General features: G+C 34.7%; 1 protein-coding gene across 3 annotated transcripts in view; it reads right to left on the reverse strand.

Annotated features, from left to right (window-relative positions):
* Nucleotides 1-11,245: 11,245 nt before the first annotated feature.
* The window catches only part of LOC149805789 (uncharacterized), a 253,443-nt gene continuing 245,125 nt past the window's right edge, over nt 11,246-19,563 (reverse strand). For all 3 annotated transcript variants that reach the window (XM_089950477.1, XM_089950478.1, XM_089950476.1), the window contains one exon: nt 11,246-17,488. In XM_089950477.1, coding sequence (XP_089806603.1) covers nt 14,606-17,488 — 2,883 coding nt within the window. In that variant the 3' untranslated portion in view covers nt 11,246-14,605. The remainder of the gene's footprint in view (nt 17,489-19,563) is intronic.

Below are 19,563 nucleotides of genomic sequence, written 5' to 3' on the forward strand. Positions count from 1 at the left end.
TTTTCCGATATGGGCCAGATAGTTATTAAAACCCTGAAACTGGAATGGGTTAAGAGGGAATTTTGACCAGCAACTATACTAGTACTATGATTTGTAATAACCTTTCACTCCATAATATTAGCACGATTACCATAGTTTTGTAAATTGGGGTATAAGGTCGCTTACATCGAAGCAAACTACAGCTTAGTTTTTATGGCATTAGCATAATTTTTGAAGCATTATTTCTGAAATGTCATTATTGTATTTTGGATTTATCATTAAAGTTTAGTGCAGTGGTACCCACGATTTGAATCCAGGGGATGTACTTAATTCAGCGGAATGTACTTCATTCAGTGCATGTTCAAATCTACAATGCACATGCAGTGGCGCCATTATGTAAATACACTCACTAGCCTATTTGTCTGTGTTGTATCATACCCTATTGTTGTTCATTGTTGTCATACTGGGATAATATTTTAACGAGTTAGGTATTTACAATTTCAAGGCAAAATAAAAATGTAATTACTGGTGCACTGATATAAAAAAATCTAATGTAATAACGCATAAATAAACAATAATAGAGTTCAACGAGAGAGGTAGTGTTACAGCAACCCGCAAATGCTCAATTCTTGGCATCATCCAGTCAAGTTATACACAAATCTGAATTAGGCAAAAACAATAAGAAAACAAATATTAAACAAATTTCTTGACTTTCAAACAGATTTATACCATTTCTGTGTAATAATCATACATGCCAACCCTGAGAGTTATATGGGTAATTTTTGCTAATGCATGTTTGCCTAAGTAAATGCATTTAGAGCTTACCACATGCATCTTGTGATGTTGTCACAGATTTTTGGGTCAGCATATACATGGGTCATGCACTTTTTTGTGTTTATACCTATTCAGTTTGGGGTGGGTGTTGGCTTATATGCTTTTTATGCAAGTATATGCGGTAGGTTCTCCAAAAGTTTGGTGACATCTCACTTGACAAGCACTTATGTATGTGAAACAAAATTACTTGGATGTTATTTCTCTTGCTGTTTGCTTTAGTTACCTGGAACCATTCGCTGGTATATCCATCTACTTTGTTTTGATATTGTACAACAAACATAACAGCCCTGGTACCCATTTACTGTACTTTGATCTTGTTGTTGTTGTTGTTGTGGGGTTTAACGCCATTTTTCAGGACAAGATAGGCTATACATGGCGGCCAGTATTAATGGTGGAGGATGAACCCGGGAAAGAACCACCAACCCACAAGAAGCTACTGGCAAGCTTTCTCACATACCCACACTGGCCGAACCCGAGACTCGAACCCACGCAGACAGAGGTGAGATGGTAGTGATCCGTAACGGTGAGCGCTTTAGACCACTCGGGGCCCCACTTTGATCTTGTATAACATGCATAAAAGCCCTGATACCCATTTACTGTACTTTGATCTTGTATGACATGTATAACAGCCCAAGTACCCATTCACTGTACTTTGATCTTGTATGACATGTGTAACAGCCCAAGTACCCATTTACTATACTTTAATCTTGTATGACATGTATAACAGCCCAGGTACCCATTTACTGTACTTTGATCTTGTATGACATGTGTAACAGCCCAGGTACTCATTTACTGTACTTTGATCTTGTATGACATGCATAACAGCCCAGGTACCCATTCACTGTACTTTGATCTTGTATGACACTTAACAGTCATGGTACCCATTTACGGTATTTTGATCTTGTGCAGAATGCGTAACTGTGAACATGTTTAGATGCAAATTATCTGCGACATTTCATACTGTGGGGTCTACACTATTATCTGTTTGATTGGAAGCCTAGACCCAGATATGCAAGTGTATTTGGTGGTGGTCAGTATGTGTCTATAGATAGATGCTCTTTGTAGTATGATGCATGTTTTAAATTTGTAGATACAGAACACCTGGCTAATCTGGAATACTCAAGATTACTGGTACATGCCATGTTGAAGGTCACAAATACATTGACCATTACATTTTTCTGACAACCTTGCTCAGATTCTACAGTGCCAAGTACAAATCCTATTTATTTTTATATTCTGATGAGTAGAATGAATTAAACAAATCCTATTTATTTTTATATTCTGAAGATTAGAATGAATTAAACAAATCCTATTTATTTTTTAATATTCTGATGATTAGAATGAATTAAACAAATCCTATTTATTTTTATATGCTGAAGATTAGAATGAATTAAACAAATCCTATTTATTTTTTAATATTCTGATGATTAGAATGAATTAAACAAATCCTATTTATTTTTATATTCTGAAGATTAGAATGAATTAAACAAATCCTTTTTTTTATTTTTTTTTTTATTATTCTAATGATTAGAATTAATTAAACAAATCCTATTTATTTTTTATATTCTGATGATTAGAATGAATTAAACAAAACTTGTGGCCCTTGCTGTTATTCGTGTCTTTCAGTTCCAAGATACTCAAGTCCTAGTTCTAGAAGTTATTGTCAGCCCACACATTATTCATAGCATAATTAACATACCATATGTATTGATAGATAACAAGTTCACTAGTTTATTTACCGTATATACACTCAATTATAAGCCATATACACTCAATTATAAATCATATACACTCAATTTTAAGCCATATATACTCAATCTTAAGCCACTTACACTCAATTATAAGCCGTATATACTCAATTATAAGCAGTATATACTCAATTATAAGCCGTATATACTCAATTGTAAGCCATATATACTAAATTATAAGCCATATATACTCAATTGTAAGCCATATATACTAAATTATAAGCCATATATACTCAATTGTAAGCCATAGATACTCAACAATAGACCCTATATACTCAATTATAAGCCGTATGTGCTCAATAATAAGCCATATATACTCAATCTTAAGCTGGATATACTCAATTATAAGCCGTATATACTCAATCTTAAGCTGGATATATTCAATTATAAGCCATATATACTCAAATATAGGCCGTATATACTGAATCTTAAGCTGGATATACTCAATTATAAGCCGTATATACTCAATTATAAGCCGTATATACTCAATCTTAAGCTGGATATACTCAATTATAAGCCGTATATACTCAATCTTAAGCCATATATACTCGATCTTAAGCCAAATATACTCAATCTTAAGCCGAATATACTCAATCTTAAGCCATATATACTCAATTAAAAGCCATACATACTCAATTATAAGCTGGATCTATACTCAATTATAAGCCGGATCCAACTGCAGGTTCAGATTAGCCATTGCATAATGTACCATCAATGCTGAAACTCAATTTTTTTAAACTACAGTGTGACCCTGCTAAAGCATGCTCCATTATAACGCAAATTCGGATATAGCACAGTTGTGACATGGTTCCTGAAATTTCATGTACATGTACTTTTCTCATACATGAAATTTCTTTTTTCTTTCTTATAAGTAGGAATAGTAACGTGTAAAAAGTTCATTATTATTTTTGGGGAAGAGATCTTGTATCAGTTCTAATATAAGACAACTGTGGCGTAGCTCCTGCGATTTCATTTGCATGCATTTTTCATTAAAAAAAAACAAAAAAGTTTTTTCTTCTTAATAGAACGAAAAACAGCTTGTAAAACATTTATTCAGCGATCACACTGGGCATTGCCAATGTCGCAAATTGCAATTTACATTCCTTACTGGCGATAAAATATAGCTTCTGAAGATTTTTTTTCCTCCTGACATTATATATGGTTTAAACTTGTATACACAACCTAGGGTTTTTAGTGAAGAAATTGAAAGGCATCATGAAAGGATGCGACAAACAAGATATAAAATGCACTGGAATTTATTTATTGTTAGAGAAAGAAATTCTTTGTTCATATTTACAAACCATCTGAACAGTGCATTGTTATATTATAATCTGCTTATTCTGACATCTGGTCTGAGTACTGTATGCTGCGAGATCTTGGCATTTTTTTAAAAAACATTTCTGGTAGTGGATATCAACCAGACATGGCACCTTCTTGTAATGGATCTTTCAGGCGAAAGGGTGTTGGATTATCAGCTGCTCGCTAGTAATTAATACATTTTTTTGGACTGACCTCTGTATGTAATCCTTCAGAACACTCATTTTCTGTAGTAATCCCTGTCAGAACAGAACAGAACACCTGTGTATTCATCATCTGTTGGCCTTTCTATTTTTTTATATACAAATTTCTGACACATGCATGTAAGGCAGCATCACTCCGCCACCAGAAATGTCACCAAAAAAAACCCCCTCAAAAATGGAGATCTACTTGTTGGTTTGTCTATGCTATGGGGACAAGCTACAATTGACCAACTTTTGAAGGCAGGAAAAGTAACTGCTACAATCACTGAAATGATAGCCAATTCCTTTTGTTTTTAAAATGTTTTGCTGAAACTTCAAAGAAAATAGATCACCTCAAAGCACCAATCGTTCTGTATAAATGCTAAGTAAAAATATATTAAAATCAGTCTCAATCAATGTTCTACAATTATTTGATGTTGCTGCCGCAATAAGAAACATACATCTGTTTGGTCCTCCAAAGCTGTTCTTTAGCAGTAACTTCAGTAACACGTGCACTCTTCATCAGAAATCGCCTACTATAGTCTTCAATAAAAACAAATAACCTTTCATCAAATGAAGTCATCACCAAACTAAAAAAACACAATGGAATCTGATAGATTGTTACATTTTCCAAAGTGAATTGAACAAGTTTATTGTGCCATGAAAGTTTAATTTTTTGCAGGGAAATAATGCTTCCTGTCGCTACCAATGGTGGCATAAAATGCAGATTAAATTTTCAATCTTGTGAAACCATTGATAGATGGCTGTCAAGTTAATTAAAGATGTTTGTTAAAAAGTTTTAATTTGTTCAAGTTTTCATTTCCCTTTCAATAGCCTCATCCCCTGTGTAGCCTCAGCATGATGATACTGTCTCCAACTGACCAAAATCTAGGTCAATTTAAGTACATGTAGCATGTAAATAGCTATAGCCATGTGCTACTTGTGACAATTGTAGTGAATTGTTAAGTGACAGTCAGATATACATCAAAACAAGGACTACAATTTTTGTTATAAATACATGTTTTTGGTGTTTTCTAATGAGATGCGAGTCATACATGAAGTTTATAACATGCATACTTGTAATGCACAAATGTAAGTTGTCAATATACAAATGTTTTTCAGACTAATTTTTGTACCCGCTTTTATTACCCCCTCTCCACCCGCCATATTTTAGATAAATGCACCATTTTCTTCAGCTAACTTACTTACTTGATTATAACACAGTTCGGTCTATAACATGGTCAGGTTCTGTGTACCCCAACTACTGTGTTATAGCGGGGTCACATTGTATTTGTACATTAAAAATATTCTTTTTTCAAACTATTAAAGTCACAATTTCATTGCAAGTAATAATAACATTTCTGCTCATCCTTGAGCAAACCTCTGAGTGACAATTCAGGAATTCTCTACAAACTTTGGAACTCACTTCTCCATAAAGAACTGTATCTATGAATCAAAACTTGTCAAGAGCAAAGCACTCTTTCACTTGGCTTTCCTTGTAATTGTTTACATTTGCGAATTACACTGCACCCAGGATAACTCATGAACCTGCTTTTAGTATGGTGTCCAGCATTGATCCCATTTCTTATGGAAGAAACTATTTTGAAAAATGGCCTCTATGTCTGTGTTGAATTTGAAGAAAATCGCAATCTGAATCGGTAAATGAAACATTGATATATAGCTTGTTTTAATGTTGAAAGTGGCAGTTATTGACCATAAAGTAAAATCAACATCATGAAATTGACAAATTTTAAAAAGAAATCACATATTTTGTTAGATGTTATTGGAAAAATATTTGTTGTTGTTGGATTTAACGCTATTTTTCAGCATATGATAGGCTATACATGGCGGCCAGTATTGATGGTGGAGGTTGAACCCAGGAACATCCTGGAAAGAACCACCGACCCACAAGAAGCTACTGGCAAGCTTTCTCACATACCCACATTGGCCAAATCGGAGACTCAAACCCACACAGACAGAGATGAGATGGCAGTGAGCCATAATGAAGAGTGCTTTAGACCACTCGGCCACTCGGGGCCCTGGAAAAATATTTTAAAAAACACTTATTAATAATATATGGCAGAGAGCAATCAATGACAAATTTTGGTAAAAGCTAACAGTTGGCAACATTGAAAGAAATAAACATCAATTAAATATGTCTTGCTAGGTGAAATTCACATTCTAATCTTTAAATTCTGTTTCAGTGTAAACAGTATAATCATGGCAAAACATGAAAAGAGTCAGTCGAGTATCACATTAATAAATACCCACCAGCTCCTCTGTGATAACCTTGTGAAGTGCTGGCAGTACTTTGATATATGACTTAGGGAAGTGCTTGTTGCATTGTAAATTAATGAAGATACAATAAAATATTTCAAAGCATATTGCATAAGTTCTTGTCATTACCATCATGTCTCAAAATCAATCTATTTTATTTGACCTGTCAAACGTGGTTTGAAATATTACATACTTATCACCATTAAAGTAGAAATAAAAATCAGTAATGTATTTTAATCATTTTGTAAATGTGATCACGGAGAGGGAAGGAATCAAGTGAAAGGTGAACTTGTGAATGAAAAGCTTTGTGTCGTCGATAGAGTTCATAATATTAAAGGGAGATCGAATGTTTTAGTGAACTCAAAATTGCAGAGCTGACACATGAAGGCTGGCTCAAGGATGAGCAGAAATTTAAGGATTACTTGCATCATGTTGACTTGCATGTTGTTGACTGCAATAATGGTTCAAATGAAAAAGGGCATCTGTTCAAATCTCTTCAACAATTTGGCCATGGCAGAGAAACTGATAAAAAGTATGGATTATGATTGATTTCATGGCAAGTCAGTGGAATCAAACAAAATTCTTTGTAAGGAGAGATATACTCCGAGAATCAGTCCATGATATGTGAAGTGATATTTTTGTTGTTGTTGTTGTAGAGTTTAACGCCATTTTTCAGCACACGATAGGCTATACATGGCAGCCAGTATTAATGGTGGAGGAAGAACCCGGGAAAACCCCAGAAAGAACCACCGACCCACAAGAAGCCACTGGCAAGCGAAGTGATATTTGGCAAATGTATCACAATCTGTAAATACTATCACATACTTATTTGTGGTTTTTTTCTTCTTCATATAAGCTGTCTTAGAACCATTAAATAATGTTTGGTAATTATTGACATTTATAAATTTCTTTTGCATCATACTGTAACTAATACTTTCTATCAGTCAGCCTATCTAATGAATAAAAAAATTAAAACACAAATTTCAGTGTTGTGGTTTCTCTAATGAATGTTGATCATATTGAAAAAGGAAATCTTTACTTTTGAACAAACAATAAAACTAGAATGTACCCAGTTCAGCACAAACTGTAGTGATACACATGTCAACTGTACAGAAACCATGGGGAATATATATAGTTTTTCCTGAAATTAAAGATAATTTAAGGAATAAATTACAATTATAAAGAGCTATTTATTCACATTTTATTTCAAAATGATTGTAAAAAGTGTATTCAACAAAGTAACCTGCCACCCATGCTACCACCCTTACATTCACCTCTCCATTGATTTCCATCCTTTTGTTAGGTTCCTATTGGTCCTTGGTAAATCCCATGCTTGTAGTGTGGTCATTATTTTTGGACCCTCTTGTGTGCGAGTTATCAAGGGAGCAGTATAGTAGGATAAACCACTCATTAGTTGTTGCAGGGTTTAACGCCATTTTTCAGCACATGATAGGCTATACATGGCGGCCAGTATTAATATTGGAGGAAGAACCTGGGAAGTCCCTGGAAAGAATCACCAACCCTCGAGAAGCTACTGGCAAGCTTTCTCACATACCCACATTGGCCGAAACCGTGACTAGAACCTATGCAGACAGAAGTGAGATGGCAGTGATCCGTAATGGAGAGCGCTTTAGACCACTCGGCCACTCAGGGCCCCTCCACTCATTAGTCTTAGATATTTTAATTATGTTATCTACATGATGATATTTATAATAATGTTGAACCAGTCATTTGAAATTAGTTGACCCGACACACTATCGTGACTACTAGCTCTTGCACAAGTAGGATTTTGCATGCCTTTTTTTTAAAATTATTTTTTCACACCCTTTTTTTGATTTCCTACAAATGATTTAATTAATTGGAAAATACATAGTAGGCCTACTCTTAATTGATTGTAAAAGACATTGAACACTTCCACAATTCAGACATCAAAACACAGTTGGCACCTAAACAGGTTCTCAGAAATGCTTTCTGACATAGCTGTGATGGTCGATTGATACTTTTCACACTTTAATACAAGAGAACATATAGCATTTAAAACAATTACAGAATTAAAGATGGAACTACAAAATGAATTTCACTTGACAAAATCTTATTTAATTGGCATTTAGTTCTTAAAGTGCTGCCTGGTGGGCATACTGACATTTTCTTTTGGATTGAAATATTTTAAAATATTGTTATTTACAGAATTTTAGGGGGGTATAGAAAACTTTACAAAATATATGAATTTATATTAAAAGTTGCTAATTTCATGATGTTCGATCAGATTCCCAGAAACTAACTGCCATTTTTGCACACAAAAAAACAATATACATGTACCAAGATTTCAATTGCTAATTTTAATTGTGCTTTTCTTCATCTTCAATGAATTGGGTCAATTTTGGGAGTATTTTCTAGAGGGAAAAATAGGATCCATACCTCACCCCCACATTATAAGAGGGTTTTGTAAGTTATCTAGGCACAAGTTATCAAAGGAGAGGTGTTATTTGGTAGAGGAAGAACCACCTACCCATGGGAAGCTACAAGGCAAGTATCCTCACATACCCATATTAGCTAGGCAGAGACCTGAACACACATAGGTGAGATACAATATCTTTAAACTCAGCCACACAAGGCACCCATTTAAAACATGTTTCAGTTATAACTCTCGGTCAGCTTACAATATTCCATTACCAGCTGAGGAATCTGTTTGTTGTAATTATTACAGAGGTTGACTTAACAGAGGTTTTTCCACTGGAGGGGTGGCCTGCTCACGTAAAAATCAACTTGCTCTACACAAAATCAACTGGCTGTTAGTATTAAGTGACCCCACAAAATCTTCTGGTCTTGAGTTAGCTGGACAGCAGCTAAATTGACCCTGCCTTTATCAGATTAAGAAAGGATTTAGGTCTTTGTTTAGAATATAGTCTTGTAGGATTTCAAAGATATGGATATTTTCCATATCTGATAAGATTTTTCTTGTAAATTATTAGTTTTATGGGTAAATGTTTTTAGAAATGAAGGTTTTATAGGTAATGAACTTGTTGCATCATTTGAAAAAGCTGATGGTTTCATCTGTTTATTTATGGAGCATTAACATCAAATTCAAATATATCGGAATATTTTTTCATCAACCGTTTGTCAGTTTGGTAGATTTTGTATCCAAAATCAACTAAATTGCAATATCTTGTTTGTCTCACCTACCGTAATGTGAATAAGAAAGCAAATATCAGACCCTGTTGCCATCAATAAATTTTTGTAAATTCCATCATTACAGGATGCTTCAGTATTTTTTTTAGTGTATTTTTCTTTGCAATTTCATTTAAATGATAATTAGGTATTATAGTTAGGATTAGATAAAAAGATGTTCTAATTTTGCCCCAAAATATCCATCTGCCAAAAATGTATTAGGTAGATGTTTAACATTATAGCAAATAGTTCGGTTATATCATGCCAAGGCAAGTCAAGTGTTTTTCCAAAGGTCATGACACAGTAGCCAATACATGATGATTCCATGGTGGTAATCAAACCCACAACCTTTTGGTCATGAGTCCAATACCGTAACCACTAAGTCTACATGGTTCTGCTGCAAAGAATACCCAAATACACAAAAAATGTCATATACACAATAGCTTTCTCAATTAATTTGTAGAAATTGTTAATTAAGACCTGCATTCTATAGATGGTACAGCGACCTCCAGGCATATTGTAGCAGCAGCTGCTTTTGAATATTATGGTTGGATTCCTCATACCATGCTGGAAGATGGTATTGATGTGCCAGTGGTAAAGATCCTGGTATTCATAGGAACTTCAAGGAACAGACCTAACATTTCCATGCACCTAACTAGTCCCAGGTTTGATCTCACTTCTGCCTTGCAAAAGTTTATGGTAACCTAACTAAGGTCAGTGGTTTCCTGTGCATTTTCTTGTGTCAACTTCTGAGCCATCTAATTTGTGGTATAGTTTGCTAGAACTCACACAGATGTTGTATAAAGAACAGAGTTGAGGCTAACTAAATGCAGATGTTGTATAAAGAACAGGGTGGAAGTTAATGAAACACAGAAGTTGTATAAAGAACAGGGTGGAGGCTAATTTAACACAGATGTTGTATAAAGAACAGGGTGGAAGTTAATGAAACACAGATGTTGTATAAAGAACAGGGTGGAAGTTAATGAAACACAGATGCTGTATAAAGAACAGGGTGGAGGCTAATTTAACACAGATGTTGTATAAAGAACAGGGTGGAAGTTAATGAAACACAGATGTTGTATAAAGAACAGAGTTGAGGCTAATTAAACACAGATATTGTATAAAAAACAGGGTGGAAAGATGTTTAAAGAACAGAGTTGAGATTAAACAAGTTTTGAGGCTAATTAAACAAATGTTGTATAAAGAACAGAGTGGAGGTTAATTAAACGCATAATTGTATAAAGAACATATATGAGGCTAATTAAACAGAGGTTTGGAGGCTAATTAAACAGATGTTGTATGAAGAACAGAGTTGAGGCTAATTAAACATGGATGTTAATAAAGAATAGAGTTAAGGTTAATTAAACACAGATGTTGTATAAAGAACAGAGTTGAGGCTAATTAAACACAGATGTTGTATAAAGAACAGAGTTGAGGCTAATTAAACACATGTTGTATAAAGAACAGAGTTGAGGTTAATTAAACACAGATGCTGTATAAAGAAAGAGTTGAGGTTAATTAAACACAGATGTTGTATAAAGAACAGAGTTGAGGCTAATTAAACATGGATGTTGATAAAGACAAGGGTGGAGGTTAATTAAACACAGATGTTGTATAAAGAACAGAGTTGAGGTTAATTAAACATTGATGTTGATAAAGATAAGGGTGGAGGTTAATTAAACACAGATGCTGTATAAAGAAAGAGTTGAGGCTAATTAAAACAAATATGACTCAACAAACTTTTTATCCACTGTTTACATCTCTATTTTTACTGTATATGCCTGCAGAATGATGTTAACATGTTCTACCAATACACAAGCCATATATGTCAACATGCTCTACTAGTACACATGCCGGACAATTAAGGACAGTATCTGAATATTTTTTTAAAAAGCATGTACATGCAGCAATAAAAATATAAATCTTTGATGGTAAAAAGAAGAAACACAGCGAAAAACAATGCTCTTTAAACGTTTCAAACACACATAATGAATACTTTCATCAGAATAAAGGTAAACAGTGCTGACATTCTAAAATATACTTTGAAATGAATATATGTATTTATGAAAATTCTTTATTATTTCTTCTAACAAATGACAAGCACATTTCAGGTTAATTTACTTTTCTATGCTCAATAAATTACCTTTCTTAAAATGAAGTTAAGCTGACAACTGTTTTCTGAAGTTACACATAGCAACTAGCACCATGACCTTAAACAGGATGGCAAGTTGGTTTTTGTGATATCCTGAAGAATTTAAAAAGCTGATCTTTAAAAATCTGTTTTTTTAAAACTTGCATCAGGGTGAAACCTGGGAAAAGTAATGTTATTACAATAAGCACAACCACCCTAAATAAAATAAAAAAATAAATAAAATATAAATAAAATAAAAATTATTTCTAAATTTCTTTGAATAAGACTTGCAGGCAAAACTAGTTTAACTTTGCATAAAGAATTAGACAAGAAATTACTGCATAAAATTGTGTACCTCAAAAAGAAAGTTACAAACGTAGTTTTTGTTGCTTTAAAAAAAAAATGGAATTAGATTTTATTAAAGAATGGTTATAAGGTGTCAGAATTAGAAATAAATGCATAATAAAAATAATTATATACAAAAAGAAGAGCCTTATTTCTGTCTGGTAATGATAAAAATTTGATAATGGTAATGATTAATTTCCTTTAAATAATAAATGACAAATTTAAACAGTATTTCACACTGGCAGCTTATCTTACTGCAGCAAATGTGGCAAAAACTCAGCAATGTACTGATGTGTACGTTTAGGCTTAAATCTTAAATTTAAAGCTTTCTACTGATCATATTTGGTATAAAGGGGTGTTCAGTTTACAGAGGTTATCTAGCCTCATTGAAGAATGAAATGTGATAAGTTGTCACATATACAATTACATTTTTATATCTTTGATAAAACAAATAGGCAGTCAACTTTTAAATTAGATATATGTGGTAATTAGCACTTTTGGCTGACCATTAGCTGACCACTTGCTCTGAGGAAAATTTGGTTGCATGGGTTTAGTGCAAAGTTTACACTTGGGAAAAAATATTTGCCTCAGTTTTCTGAATAGAGATTTGGTTTACAGAGTTAAATAAAGGAAGATAAATCTGGGACCAAAAACATTTTATATATATATATATATATATATATATATATATATATATATATATATATATATATATATATATATGTATATCCACAATTGTTTAATTTAAATCATAATAATGGTCCTTCAGACACTGGTCATCAAAATGAACAAAAGTGAAATTAAGGCCAGACGGTGAATGTGTAGAATCCTGACATGTCTTCAAGAATGATTTTTTTATTTAAAAAAATGTAGTTTATAAAGATATTAGGTACATGGGTACATTTGGTTCCCTGATATTTTGTTTGTTCTTTTAAACTGTACTGATAATGACAACTGTAATTTACTAATTATTGAACACATTCAACTTACGTAAAAATGAATATAATGACTATTGCACTTCAAATTGTTGTTCATTGATCAACCAAGCAGTGTTTTCCAGCAATATTTTGGGACTGAGAGCAAGTTACAACCGAAACTGACTGTAAACATGCCCAAAATAAAATGAGGTAAAACCTGCTTCTAAAGTTCTATCATTCCATGCTAGATGTGTCATGGCCTTGAAGCAGCTTACATAATGAAGAATTTTGACTTTTGAAGACGGACAACCATTGGTAGTTTTACAAGAGAAGAATCTACAGTTTCTGGTTCATGAATAACATTACTCTCATAAACAGAATTAAATCCTCAAATAATGAGACTTGAATTTTGTCTTTTGTCATTTCCAATCAAATATGCATGAGTGGTATCAGAAAATATTACAAATGCGCAAATTGTGTCACAAATTTACATGAAATAACAATGTAAAATCTTTAACATTTAGCAAATGTGAAAGGTCTATCTGACAATTATCCCATCACAGCCATGCTCAATGTATTGGAGGAAGTGCAAGTTCCTAGCATCTTGAGACAGTGAATTCTGTGGAATATGTCAAATCAGGTAGTACCTTGTACCTTTAAATATCATCAATACTTTGGAAAAAAAGTTCTTAATGAGCGTAAATGGAATAATCTAAAGTAGTATGGCATTTAATGAAGAAGATTAATACAATAATAAATTTCTAGCCCTACCAAGCTTCTAAAAGAATTTAGCTATGACCTGCATGTCAAGTCTGCCTTTGGTAAATTAGTGTTTAATACATCCACATACCAAGTAACATGACCCTGACCAAATGCACTTGAGAAACTGACCACATACAAAGTAACATGGCTGACCAAATGTACTTGAAAAACTTACCACATGCTAAGTAACATGACTCTGTAACCACATTGTTGAAATATAAAAACTTCAACACTGAAGTTAATCTTGGGCCTGAAAAGACACGATGACTGACATTCGTTTTTGACAAAGTGATTGCTACCATCTGTCGAACTTTCACCATAACAGGATTGACAATAATTAAGCTGCCAAATGCATGGTAGAATTATAAAAAAATATATACCCAGTTTGGGAGTTTTTTTGACATGGAAGAATAGACAAAGTATACAGGAAATAATGTAGTTACAGAGCGTAAGAACCAAAATGATAGTTAATGAATTCGTTGAATTAGTACACAATGTTTCCATGTGTAAACTATATCTTCTCCAATTTTTAATCTTAGGGCACTTCTTATCCAACTTAATATGGGGTAAGTGGATAATTCTCTTACATGTATTAAGTATTTCATCTTTTATGGTAACATTCAATTCTTGTCCATTCATTAGTAGCACTTGTACATATTTGTCAAATAAAATTTATATACAATTACAAACTGCTTTCTACATTTCACATTTTGCCTTCTCTTCACATGTTGCCAGTTAAAACTTCTTACAATTAACATTTGTTCCTTTTTACACTTGTAATATAATGGAAACATTTTAGCAAAATATACCGTATGCTTTACAAGTTAGAAGAAGATGCACACATAAGCAGCACCATAAAGTTTCATTCCACTTTCACAATTGTCAATGTCAGTAAGGTACTGGTGTGATTACTGTTTACAGTGCATTTATTTCGTCATTGAGAGGCTAATGTTCTGTTTGAAATCTGTTAATGAGCTGTCTCACCCATCCCTTCATAATGACAAGATTCTCAATGTCAGAACTAATCTTGTCCAGTCTGCCCAGTGAGTAAGCAGATTTCAAGGTTGCACTAGGGGATGGGGTCCTAGCTTTTGACACCAGTTTATAGTCAGCACCTTCCTGCCGTAACATAGTCTGCACATTTTCTGACAGATTTCTGGGCTGAAAATGATCCAGAATATTACCCCTCTCCTCACTGGTTGCTCGACTTGCCGTGCAACTGGTACTCCTACTGGTGGTATGACTTGTGCTGTGACTACTGCTATTACTTGTGTTACAGCTTGTCAGTAAGCTTTCCAACCTCTGTCTTACAATTAGTCCTGGTTCCCTCTGTTTGACTTTGTAAGTATTGGGAAGTTTTGCTTTTTGCTTTTCTTCCAACATCTGGACATAGCGTTTTATTGGTACTTTGGGAGCAGGACAGTCTTGAGGAAACAATGTTGGCTGGTCTGTATCAGTATCACAGTAAACTGCTGAATCTCTAAAAGCCTCCTCATCATCCAGAGCTTGTGAAAGCCTCTTTTCATAAAATGTTTCCCCTGAATCGTCCTCCTCCTTTTCTCTAGTTTCAGCGGTTGGTTTTGATGTCTCCCTGTTGAACTCTTGATGTGAAGATCCATCAGGTGAGCTGGAGTCTTCATCAATACTCTGAATGGAAAATGCTGAATCAGACTGCTGAATGGTCACAGCATCATCTGGGCTTCCCAGAGAGGACTGCAGTCCACATGACTCTGCCTCTTTGAAATTTGAACTTGGATGTTCCTTTGGAAGGTCTGGTGTGGGTTTAAATTTTTCAAATGAAGTCATTTTGGGAAGAGAAAGATCAGCATAGTCATCAAAATCTGGATTGGCCATTCTTGATCCAATAACTCTACTTCCAGGCTCACCCTCACGCAGAAGGGTTGTCAGATCTGGATCTTTCTTTTTTCCAGGGGGAGTGTCATGGTCTGGTCTTGCCTTTAAACTATAAGCGTGATAAAGATTGGTGTTCTTGCTGTTACTAACATGTTTTCCCTGACTAGATTGTTCATCCTCACATTCTGGACTGGATGCTTTCTTTAACTTTGATGTAATGTTGTGGAATTTGTTTTTGATTGTTCCCACAAGCGTGTCATCATCTGGACTTTGTTGAGGATTTTCTGATTCATCATATGAAGAAAGAGAATCATCTGATTTATAGGAATGTCGGATCTTTGACTTCTTAGACTTCGGTCTTGGTTTCGATGGCTGAAAAGATGGAATATTGGGAGGAAATTTATTTGTAGAACTGAGACTGCTACTTGAGGAGGAGTTACGTATATAGTCTTCCATCTCAGCAACAAGTTTATCACTGTCCTCAAGATGCCGAACATGAACATCCATTGAAGCAGGTCGAGAATCCTCTTCAACACTTTTGGCAGGAAAAAATTGTCTGGTTTCTGGAGATGAGTTTGACCTGGACAGATGTTTGTGAGAATGTGTCACATTTGGCCTTGGTGGAACAGAATCATCAAACAAAGTATCTCGTAAAACATCAGGGCTGCTACATGTTTCAGAACTGGTGGCTGCTGATAGGGATGAACTAGAACCTACATCCTCTGCACTGTCACCATTAGTACTATAAAGAGACTCCATCTTACCATATGAAGGAGGCACATACAATGTTTCTGTGTTGGATTTGGGATGGGATGTTGTGGGTGGAACCATTTCACCCCGTGGGGGAGTGCAATATTTATATTGTCTATTATTAAGCCTATCCATTGGCAGGGAATTTCTTGTTGCATAGACAAACCAGTCTAAATTTTCTCGAGAAAATGATCTATCTTCCACTGACAGTGAATGAGTTCGCTGATGGCCACTTTCTCTCCTATTAACCCATAATCCAGTATGGTCCCCCTCTGAGTCCAGTTTTGAGGGCAGTCGGCAATTTGCAGACTTTCTAACCCATGGATCCTCCTTCAGATGAGACAGATCAACTAAAGAACCTTTCGTGAATCTTTCCCCTACATTTTTCTTTGTTAATTTTGCTTGAGAACCAAACACAGAATCATATAATTTTACAGTCGAAGAAAATGGTTTGGGCTGTGTGAGGGTGGTTTTTGCATCCAGTACTCTAGCACCAAGGTTCTCACTCAATTTGCGTACTGATGAGAACTTGTCATGAAATGCAGTCACTGAACTCTGGTCTCTGCTTAGATTGAGCACATCTGAATTAGGTCTTTCAGACTTAGGTGATCCCTGGTGTGCTTGTGGTTTTGTCACTGTGAAATATGGTTTTAAGTCTATCCTTCTGGTCTGTATTGGACTAGCAAGAGGTAGGCCATCATGTCCAATGGATGACGCATCTGCTTCTGGATGATGGGGACTACATGCCAGTCTTCCACTGGTTTGGGTCTCATTAAGCACTGGCATACTAGCATACCTACCTCGTCTGCCTAAGGAATTACTCTCTCCAATTTTGTCATTTATCATCACCACTTTCTCTGCTTCTGCATTATCACTTGAATCAATGTTTCTGACATTTTGTTCATTTTCTTTGTTTTCCTGAAACTGTTTTTCCATAGTCACCACACACTGGTCGTTAAAATCTGAACCAAACTCAACTGGTCGAGTTTCCACTGCTGTCTTGAAGCTATGTGACCTTTGAACTTTTTCCGAGTTAGACAAATATTTGTCAAGTGGAGATGGAGGATTGTCCAGATCTAGTGAATTCATTGGATTTTTAATGGTGGCAAGCTGGAAGCTCTGACTTCTGGCTAAGCTAGGTAATTTTTTGGATACAGAGGTGTGCTCTTGGAGTTCATGATGCTGTCTTGGCTGTGCTTCAGAAGTCCTGTAGATGTGGTAAGCCTATAAGAAAAATTAAAAAATATTTACTAATTTCTTAACTGAACATTATATCATATTCTGAGAAATAAGAATATTTGTAATTTTTGTCATTCAATTTAACAAACAAAATTCATCAAGATCAAACATATCAAATTTTGTTACACACTGGACACCTAGAGATCTCTATAAGAAAATTAAAGCTGGCCTGCACATAGGCAATCCAAAAATTTGATGTTGACTACTTGTAAGATTGGACTAACCTACTTTCTGCCATGATGATGTAATGTTTCAACTGAATCCACAAATTTTATAACTAAATCTGCAATTGTATCAAAGAGAAAAGTAAATAAAAAAGGTATTGTAAATTTTAAAAAAGTATCAGAACAAAAAGAACATGCATTACTTCATACTGATTTTATCTGCTTATGACCTTTGCCATATGACCTTTACCATGTTTCTTTCTATGATAATAATTGTAAGCTGGGATAATTGGTTTTCTTCTTAAGAAAATTGTATTCGACAGCTGTGCTAAATATGGAATAATCACTCAAAGTGATAATCACTTTGGTCTGCCCACCCTTATTATAAAATAGTCACTCAGGGACTGCCCACCCTTATTATATAATAATCACTCAGGGTCTGCACACCCTTATTATAAAATAATCACTTGGGGTCTGCCCACCCTTATTATAAAATAATCACTCAGTGACTGCCCACCTTATTATATAATAATCACTCCAGGGTCTGCACACCCTTATTATAAAATAATCAGTCAGGGACTGCCCACCTTTATTATATAATAATCACTCCAGGGTCTGCACACCCTTATTATAAAATAATCACTCCAGGGTCTGCACACCCTTATTATAAAATAATCACTCAGGGACTGCCCACCTTTATTATATAATAATCACTCCAGGGTCTGCACACCCTTATTATAAAATAATCACTCGGGGTCTGCCCACCCTTATTATAAAATAATCACTCAGGGACTGCCCACCCTAATTATATAATGATCACTCCAGTGTCTGCCCAGCCTCATTATAAAATAATCACTCCAGGGTCTGCACACGCTTATTATCAAATAATCACTCGGGGTCTGCCCACCCTTATTATAAAATAATCACTCAGGGACTGACCACCCTAATTATATAATGATCACTCCAGGGTCTGCCCACCCTTATTATAAAATAATCACTCCAGGGTCTGCACACGCTTATTATCAAATAATCACTTGGGATCTGCCCACCCTTATTAGTTGAATACATGGTCACATTATATGAAGCCTCTCTTTGTTTTTCTCATGACAATAAAAATGGGACGTTTCATAAAAAAATGAAATATTTTTGACAGTGTGATGTTAAGTCATTGTGTATTACAACTTGTTAAAGTACCAACTGTACTCAGTTAATAGGTTCAGCCCAACTCTAAAAAAACATACACCATGATCTGCCATTACACAATGTACCAGCAGATCAGAGTCTATGTTGTTTGTTCTACTGACTACCTACTGGCACATTATGCAATAGCAGATCTGGGTCTGTGTGGTTTGCAATTTAACACGACTTATAAGTGAGTATAGATGGTAATAAGTAAGGCATACAGATATAATAAAATTTGTATAATACCAGTGATCTTATTGAGTGGTCTATTAAACAATTGATCAAGTTACTTTTTGTTCATGCAATACCTGGAATCTTCTGCACATCTCATTCAATTTAAGGAGCCAAGATGATGGGTATGCTTTTAATAGGAAGCTAAGCCTGGTAATCATTTTGCTACTTTCACGAAGTTCAACTAAAGATTGAAGTTATAAGAAAATATCTTCATTTTGTTATTTCTTGCAGGCCTCCACCTCCCCAGATATGCATCCAACATCGGACACATTTGTTGTTATCGTCTCACCATAGGAAATAAGATAATCAAATACAAATTGGTGTAAATGGAATCCAGGTTGCAAGAAGAGTCCATATCAATATAAAAATGAGACTTCTGACCCCCATCTCCTCCTGTATTCTCAATTCAAAACCTTAATTTGTCATCTATTCATCCTAGTGAAATATCATACTAAGTATGACCTCCCTCACTACCTCAAT

This window comes from Sinohyriopsis cumingii, chromosome 2 (assembly GCF_028554795.1).
Source record: "Sinohyriopsis cumingii isolate HCF-2022 chromosome 2, ASM2855479v2, whole genome shotgun sequence".
NCBI lineage: Eukaryota > Metazoa > Mollusca > Bivalvia > Unionida > Unionidae > Sinohyriopsis > Sinohyriopsis cumingii.